The following is an 8,922-nucleotide window of genomic DNA, read 5'->3' as shown; positions in this document are numbered from 1 at the left end:
CCTCTGTATGTACATGTGCACATGTGTGTCTGTGTGGCACAGGGGGCAGCCTATGCAAATGCATAGGGGTACAAGAGAGAAGAATGAGATCAGGGAACAATTAGCAGTCACAAAGTAGTTTAATTTTGCATATAAAATTAAGGTTACTGCCCTGAAAGATTTTTTAAATCAGCATAGCATCCATCCTTGCTCTCTGTACCACCCCCCTCCTCCTTGCCATGACTAATGGGGCTGAAATGTGCCTGGGGCTGGCAAGCAGAAGAGGAACAGAAGAGTGAGTGAGCTAAGCTTCTGAAGAAGCAGGCATGTTCTATTCCCCCCACCTCCACCTGTTAAGTGATGATACAGGAAGAGCTGAAAAGCCTGGGGCAGAAGTGGCCTGACTGATAGCTGTGGCATGGGCTGTTCAAGGATGAGACAGAGGAATGGCAGCACAGGAAGTGACTCTCTCAGTACCTGGCACTGACTCCCCAGCCCCACTACCAACTAGCAAGCAGAGAGGAGGGATAGGACAACTATACAGGCCGGTCAATAATCCAGCTATGCCAGGAAGCAGTCAGAGGGCAGGGTCTGGACAGAACAGAGTAGCCAGCAGCTGGGTGGTACAAAGGATGAAGAGATGGACTTAGGGTCAAGAAGACCTGAGTTCAAATCCTGCCTCAGACACTTACAAGCTGTGTGACACTGAACAAGTCACTTGACCACTCAGAGTCAGTTTCCTCATCTGTAAAATGAAGATAATAATAGCACCAACTTCCCAGGGGTATTGTAAGGATTCAGTGAAGTAGTTTCTGTAAAGCTCTTTGAAAATCTTACAGCACTATATTTTGTTGTGGTTCCATCATGTTGGACTCTCTTCATGACCCCATAGACCAAAGCACAACAGGCTCTCCCATCCTCCACTGTCTCCCAAAGTCTGTCCAAGCTCATATTTGTTGCTTCCATGCCACTACCCACTCATCTCATTCTCTGCCACCTTTTGCCTTCAATCTTTCCCAGCATCAGGGCTTTTCTAATGAATCCTGACTTCTCGTCATATGTCCAAAGTATTTAAGCTTCAGTTTCCATATTTAAACTTCCAGTGAATAGTTTGAGTTTATTTCTTTAAGTATTGACTGATTTGATCTCCTTGCTGTCCTAGGGACTCTCAAAAGTCTTCCTCAGCACCACAGCTCAAAAGCACTGATTCTACAGAGCTCAGTTTTCTTGACAATCTAACTCTCACAGCCCATATATTGCTACTGGAAAAACCATAGCTTTGACTTTGTTGGCAGAGTGATGTTTACTCAGATTTGCCACAGCTTTCCTTCCAAGGAGCTTGGTGTCCTTTAATTTCATGGCTGTAGTCCCTGTCTGCAGTGATCTTTGAGCCCAAGAATATAGAATCTGACACTGCTTCCATTTTCTCCCTCTATTTGCTGGGAAATGACAGGACCAGTTGCCAAGATTTTGGGGTTTTCCCCATTTGGGTAATAATCATAAGTCAACAGTGGTATCAAGTATGGCATATTTTTCTAACATGTTGAAGAAGTCTGGAGCTGTATCTTATCTTTCAAAGACTCAAAACTGCCTTGGGAGCAGCACAGTTGGCCAGTTGGCCATAATGATAATCATTGATTGTTCCACTCCAGGAAAGAATCCTAGGGGTCCTAAGCCTGGTACTGGTATCATAAGATCAAAGGATTTTGCAGTAGGATGAAACCTTAGAGATCACCTCATTCAATGCCCTCATTCTATAAGGAGGAAACCAAGGCCCAGAGAGGTTATTCTTTTTCATGTCTTTCTAAGTTCATGATTTTAAAAAATATTTATCAAGTAATATTTCATGGATCTGTGATATCCTCTGTGTGGCCAGTGTCCCACCCAACACAAATCACAGTGCCTCTAAAACCTATATTATCTTTGAGAGTTGCTGTAGCAAAAAAAATCCATTGCTCTGCAGACAACCTAGTGATGAGCATTCCATAAAACAGCCCATCACTACTTCTACCCTCAAAGCCTTTTCCATCTGGCTAGGACCTGCTGGTCCTATAGACTAATATATACACCTCATGGAAGATATTGATTATATTTTTAAATGTATACTGATTTCTTTAAGATTTATTACACATTTTCAAAATCTTTTCCTTAACTTTTAAGTTTCTATTTTAGTGGGGGTTTTTTAAGCAATCGGGGTTAAATAACTTGCTCAAGGTTACACGGCCAGTTATTTCTGGGTGTGGTGCTAAGTATCTGAGCCCAGATTCGATCCCCAGGTCACCCCGACTCTGGGGCCGGTGCTCTTACTCTCTGAGCCACCTGGCCACCCCTAAGCAATTGGGGTTAAGTAACTTGCTCAAGGTTACACGGCCAGGTGTTTCTGGGAGGGTGTTAAGTGTCTGAGCCCGGGATTCGATCCCCAGGTCATCCCAGCACTGGAGCCAGTGCTCTTACTCGCTGTGCTACCTGGCCGCCCCTAGTGTTAGGGTTTTTGACTATATTTTTCTATTCAAACCCATCCTGTCTTTTGGTCTTTCTCAGGTAGAGATATGTTTTATTCTTCAGAAACTTAATGTATCACCAGTTCTAAAATAATATAGTTATGCTATGGTACTTTAACAATTTTTTTCTCATCTGTCCCATTTAGTGAAGTTGAACTTCCATGTTCATAACTTCCACCTCCAATAAGGACATCGTAGAGGCTGGACAATCACTTGTTGGAAATGTTGAGATTATTTCTGCTTAGGTGCAGATAGGATGAGCTGGTCTTGGAGGTCCCTTCTAGCCTAGGGATTCTGGCCATGGGCCAGGTCTCCTGGGAGGGAGGAAGGCTTCCCTCCTTAGTAACTTATGTCATGGTTAAGTCTGGAGACAAGGGGTTCAGAAATTCATGGGGATGACAAATCACCCCCTCACTTTAATGAGAATACAAGGGAAATTCAGGGGGAAATGATCAATCACAGGATTCCAACATCTGAAGGGCTATTCCATGGAAAATGCATTCATTTTGTTCTTCTTGGCTCGAGAGGACAGAAGCAGGACCAGAGAAGGAGATTTAGGCTTGAAGGGCAGAATTCCTATGAATTAGATCTGTTCCAAAGTAGAAGCAGATGCCTCCACAGGGAATAGATCTTGTGACCAGAGATCTTCAAATGGCAGTCAGATGGCCACTTCAGGGGAGTCTTGTTCAGATCCCAGCTGCTTTATATACCCTTTTAGATCTCTTTCCCGCTCTGCACAGTCTTCTGCTGGGGTCTCAGGTGTACTAGAACCAGTTCAAAATGACTCACAAGAATTGATTGTTAAATTTTCAGTGTGAGCATTTACACCTTGGAAATTGGCAAGCACTATAAATTGGGGCTTGATTTACTGTTTTGGTGATTATTCCAGAGGTTCCCAAACTTATTTGGCTTGCTGCCCCCTTTTTGAAAAAAAAAATTACTCAGCACCCCCCACCCCTGGAAATCTGCTTTCTTTAATCCTTTAACATTATTTTTGAAATTTGTGTCACCTGAGGCTACTACCCCCCCCCATAATTTCAGTGGCCCCCAGAGGGAGGTATTGCCCACTTTGGGAACCTGTGGCAGACTTAAGAAAGTGATGGATAAAATATTAATAATATAGATTAAACCTAAAAATGTGTCCTGCATACATTTTTCCCTAGAGAATCAATTCTCAAACATTTGTCAGTACACCACTGTGGGGACTCCATCTTGCTTTTGGGAGTGTGACAATGGGAACCAAGCAGGTGAGTTTGCATAAGTTGATCCAAGGCTTGAATGAGACAAACATTGCGTTCACACAATGTGTAGAATGCAAATGAAATGTGAAACCCTTAGTCCTTATTAGTTAGACATCTGGTCATGTGGAAACACCTTGATGTTTGAGGGTTACAAGGTCATAGAGCTCTAGAACTTGCAAAAAAAAAACATTTAAGTTACTTCTGATGGCCTTAATTTCCTTCTAGAGTATGAAACACACTTGCTACCAATCTGTCTGTCAGAAGGTGTGCAGACTTTCTCCATCTCATTTCTTATCTAGAAGGGAATTGGGAGATAACAAGTTTTGGAAGCCTCAAAGTGGCTGTTGGTGAAGGCCCAGCTTGTCTAGTTTGTCTCTCATTGTTTGGATTCTCAGAAGTTTCATGGTACCATCTAGAGTGCTCTCTGTAAGAACTTTGAGATCGATTGCATGACGTGGGATACATTGGCACAGGACCACTCAGCATGACATGCCCACATCAAAGAAAGTGCTGTGCTCTATGCACAAAGCAGAATTGAAACAGCTCAAAGGAAACGCAAGATGCCCAAATGTTCACATGGACTATTTGTGCTCAACCTGTGGTAGAGCATTCCGAGCTCATATTGGCCTAATCGGTCACAGTCAAACACACTGAAACTTGACTTCAGCACAGTGAGGTCATTTCGGTCCTCTTTGAGAACGAAGGACAGCAACCGACCAACCAGAGTGCTCACTTTGTGGAACTCTGCATGACTATTGGTGAGCCATTCAACCCCTTTAGTTTCTTAGCTCCTTATCTGGAAAATAAGGGATTTATATTAGCTAATTTTGGACGACCCTTCCAGCTCTGACTCAGTGATTCTAGAATCCTATGACCTGAGTTTGAATCCTGTCTGTGCTATTCTACTTACTATCTGCATGACCTTGTGTGACTTACTGCCCTTTTCTGGGCCTCATTATTTTTAATCTGTAAAATAAAGGAGCTGGATCAAATGATCTCTAAAGCCCCATCAGAAGAAAGTGTCTTGGCCAAAGTCACATGGATACTAAGAAGTAAAGCTGAGGTAGGATATGGGCCTTCCCAGCACTCATGAAATTATAACATCTACAAGTCACATCCTGTATTTATGTGTAAGATTACACATTATTAAGCTCACTGCTTAAGTGAAGTCCTTCAAATTAGTGCAAGTGCTCAGAAAGCCACATATGTAGATTGAAAACTAAAGTCTTTGGACAGAAAAACACCCAACAGAGAGTGAGTGAGAGAGACAGAGAAAGAGACAGAGAGAGAGAGAGAGAGAGAGAGAGAGAGAGAGAGAGAGAGAGAGAGAGAGAGAGAGAGAGAGATTTTGATGCTAAGTTCCTGAATGGAGAGAGGTTGGATGTGTGTCCTGGCCAATGGTTGGCACTATAGTCTTTTAGTGAGTTGACACCCAGTGAAGTAGAAAGGGCACTGGACTTGGTCTCAGACCCAAAGACCTGGATTCAAATCTCAACTTGTCTGCTTCCTATCTATGTGACCTTCTCTAACTTAGCTTCACAGAATCACTGAATTTGCTATTTGAAAGGGACCTTCTTGGCTATCTAGTCTAACTCAATTGGAAGTCCAGTTGAGTCCAATTCTCACTTGTAAAAATACTTATACTAGTTACCTCACGAGGTTGTGAAGAAAGTACTTTGTATATTTCTAACCACTACAGAAAAGGGAGCTATTATAAGTACTATCCTCCCCAGTTGACAAACAACCCACGATTCAGGTCTGGAAAGGAAGAACCTCTGCTTCTCTAGCAACCTTTTCTAGGGCGCTGTCTCATAAGTCATCCTCCTCTATTGAACAGGAAGAGTCTTCTGGCACTTCCTTTTCCTTGGCTCTCCTCCCAGACCCTCTTGGCAGCATCAGCTATGTTGGTGATCATTGTGCCAATAGTGGGTGCTGAAGAAATTGTTCTGATGCTGGAGAGCAGCAATAAAAATTACCACCTACTCCCACTCACTAACCTTTTCGTCCATAGAGGATCATAGAAAGTTAGAGCTAAAAGGAACTGAATAAATCACCAACCCCCTTACTTTATAAAGGAGGAAACTGAGGCCCATAGAGGAGAAGGGATTTACCCAAGGTCACACAGCTAATAAGTGGCAGAGCTAGGACTACAGAACTCAGAATTCTTGAAATCCAAGTACTCCTTCCTTTATACTGAGAAGCATTTCTAAGGCTACAGCCTATTTCAGGAAGATAAGGGGAATATTCAGGAGCATAAGCTGGGCTGTCATTATCATAACCAGAGTCATGTGGCCCACAGTCTACTTCAAGGAACCATTTCATTTGAATTAATCTCTTCATGGGGGGTAGGGGGAATTGGGAGAGGATTGAAAGGGGATTTCTAGCTTCTCTTTTTGACCTGTAAAGAGTGCAAATACTGCAGGAGAGAGTCTGGGTCTGCTGGCTATGTCTGGCTCTGATCATTTATCCTCATACTCTATAGGGATTAAGAGAGGAAGGAAAAGGAAGGAGGAGCACAGAGAGTGTGTTACACTCTAAAAAGAGTCATGTCAGAGAGAGGAGCAAAGAAGTGATTCCAGTTAGAAAGTATCACTCTTAGGAGTCAGTCTGATCCGAGGTACCTACTTTACCTGTCAGTCTGCCAGATCGTCTGTGGGCCAATCCCATAGGATCATGGATATAGAGAAGGGATCTTATGAATCTTCTAGTCTGACTAGCACATATGCATCTCTTTATTTTGCCAGATGTCCAGGCCTTCCTGCCTCCTCATGCTTCCATTTCCTGCTTTCCAGATGTCCTTGTGTTTAACTTCAAGTTGTTAACCCAAAGAAGTCCATTAAGGGAAACTTCCTGTTCAGGAACCTAGTATGAGCCAATCATTGACAGGTCCATAGACTTCAACTATGGACGAAAGCTCTTACTCAATAACTTCGTTCATTAGAGGAGGAAGAACGGTGTAGTAAATAATGTTAGACTTGGAGTAAGGAAGACCTGAGTTCAAATCTTGACTTTGATATGAGCAAGTCACTTAAGCCTCAGTTTCCTTGTCATAAAATGGAAGCAGGATACTACATTTTCTACCTAGAAGGGCTATTGTAAAGATCAATTGAGATAATATATGTAAGTACTTAACCAACCTTAAAATTCTGACTTTATCTATAGATCTATATTACTGACTACATAGATAAAGCAAGAGGACAAAAAGAATGTCTTAGGGCAAATGATATATTTGTTTCACATAGATCCAATCTAGCTTGCCCACTTTAAGCATGTTGAGATTCTCTCACCAGAAGTGTTAGATGGAGGAAACTAAGAGAGTATCACTTTCCTGAGCCCAAGCTCTAACAACTTTGCAAAGAACAATAGATATCCAGAAACATAGGCCTGAGCCAACTCCCATTTGGCCAAGAGAGCAGCTTTGGGAGGTATGTGGAGGGGTGACAAGCTCAGCCTTCAAGCCTGACTCACATCCCACCACCTCCTTGGCAAGGCCTTCCCTGCCCACCTCAGAAACAAAGATTACAGCCCTCCTTTGAGAGCCTATAGCTCTTCATGTTTGTATCATTAGTTCAGGATGTCATAGAACGTCAGGGCTGAAAGAATTCATTCCCTCATTTTATAGAATCCCACACAGAGGAAGTGATTTATCCAAGGTTGTGTAGGTAATCAGTAACTTGTGACTCGACTGTGCCACCTCCTCTTAGTTCATACTGCTTTGTGTCCGTCACTACACTGTAAGTCCTGGGGGAACAGGCCCTAAGTATTCATTATCTTTGCCCCCCTCACAGTAGTTAGTGTGATGCTATGTACATAGTAGACAATCAATGAAGAATTTGTGATTATATGATTAAAATGTGCTTTAATCAATTTCACCTCTTATGATACAATGAGATTTGGAGTCAGAGGACCTGGGTTCAAATCCTAGTTCTGATGGTTATTACTGGTGTGGCCTCTCTGAGCCTCTGTCTCCTCTATAAGATGAAAAGCCAGACTCGATTTCTGAGTTCCCTTCCAGCTCTAAATCTAGGAACCTATGCACTCCCCCAGGACAATCTCTGTGCTTTTCATGTGTTCTTTTACATAAAGCAATACATAGTAAACACCCAATAAGAACCAGTAACGAGGGCTAGACATCCCTAAACATTCCTCTCAGTTTCATGTTTCTCTTCCTCTGTCCAGTCACTGGGCATCTCCTTTTTGAATCACTTCAAGGTGACCTACTGAAGAATATCTTATAAAACAGATACACGTTGATGATTCGTAAAAGTAAAGCAATGGGATAAATGAATGACTTCATCAGGGTTGCTGCTCCATTGCAGAAGTTAAGCAGCACCAACATGTGCTTGGGTGCACCCAGAGAAATGATGTTGAAGTCCTTTAAGCACTCCAGTTGATAAACAATACACTCAACAATGACCAAAATCCAGATGAACTTAGAAGCCACCCTAGCAGATCTGACGGTTCTTATATGGCGGGTCTCAGCTGGAAGGAATGTGATCAGAAAGGCCTCCAGACTTACACAGCTGAGCAAAAGGGAGCTGATGTGGGCATTTGCAGTCTGGAAGTTTTGCCATAGTGCCATGTGAAAAGAACATGATGATCTTTCACCTTGGGAGGCCTCTTGGATCATGGCAAACACACTAAGGATGTCTGCTCGGGCCACATTCTGAATAAATACTACGGTGGATTTCCTGGAAACGTTGGGAGACATCAGGAGCAGTGTGACATACAGACTGGCACACAGGCCCAGAAAGCTGATGACCACATTGGGAAATGGCAAGATGAGATACTGGAGATATTTGAACGCCAAGTACCTTCGGAGATCTTTCATATGATCTCTCTTGGTGAACCCTTGGAAGCGGAAAGGATTCCTAAAAGGATGTGAAGAAGGAAAGAAATGAGTGAGTGAGTCTATAGGTCAAATAAAAGACTTCCCCAAAGCTAGGTGCATGTTTCACTTTAGCCTGATTGACTCTTCTGAGCACACTAGCACACACTAACATCTTTCATATGTTTGCTTAAACCCCCTTCAGAGCAGTCTATGTATCATCATGAAACCATACACCCTTGTAGTGGTGATCAATGATAAAGGCAAGGTCTGGCTTCCATTTCCGTGCGTTTTTTGCATGCAGATGAAACTTTTGTTCACACTTGTCCTTACTGGTCCTCACGAATTGAGTTGCAGGGAAGAAGGAGCAATT

At 42.8% G+C, this 8,922-nt stretch overlaps 1 protein-coding gene across 1 annotated transcript; it reads right to left on the bottom strand.

The window, feature by feature from the left end:
- Positions 1-7,553: 7,553 nt before the first annotated feature.
- Positions 7,554-8,586, bottom strand: LOC138141692 (lysophosphatidic acid receptor 4-like). Its single transcript, XM_069062478.1, has one exon. The coding sequence runs from the start codon at positions 8,550-8,552 to the stop codon at positions 7,929-7,931; it is 624 nt and encodes a 207-aa protein (XP_068918579.1). The 5' UTR covers positions 8,553-8,586; the 3' UTR covers positions 7,554-7,928.
- Positions 8,587-8,922: the final 336 nt, after the last annotated feature.

This window comes from Petaurus breviceps, unplaced genomic scaffold, assembly GCF_028583685.1.
Source record: "Petaurus breviceps papuanus isolate PSGF00001 unplaced genomic scaffold, PetGlider_PUasm1.0 90459, whole genome shotgun sequence".
Taxonomy (NCBI): Eukaryota; Metazoa; Chordata; class Mammalia; order Diprotodontia; family Petauridae; genus Petaurus; species Petaurus breviceps.
The sequence above is the reverse complement of the archived record's forward strand: the minus strand, read 5'-3'. Positions and strand labels throughout refer to the sequence as shown.

What these genes read in the sequence shown, in the direction of transcription:
- LOC138141692 (XM_069062478.1), bottom strand. Translation starts at nt 8,552, where the DNA reads ATGAAAGATCTCCGAAGGTACTTGGCGTTCAAATATCTCCAGTATCTC.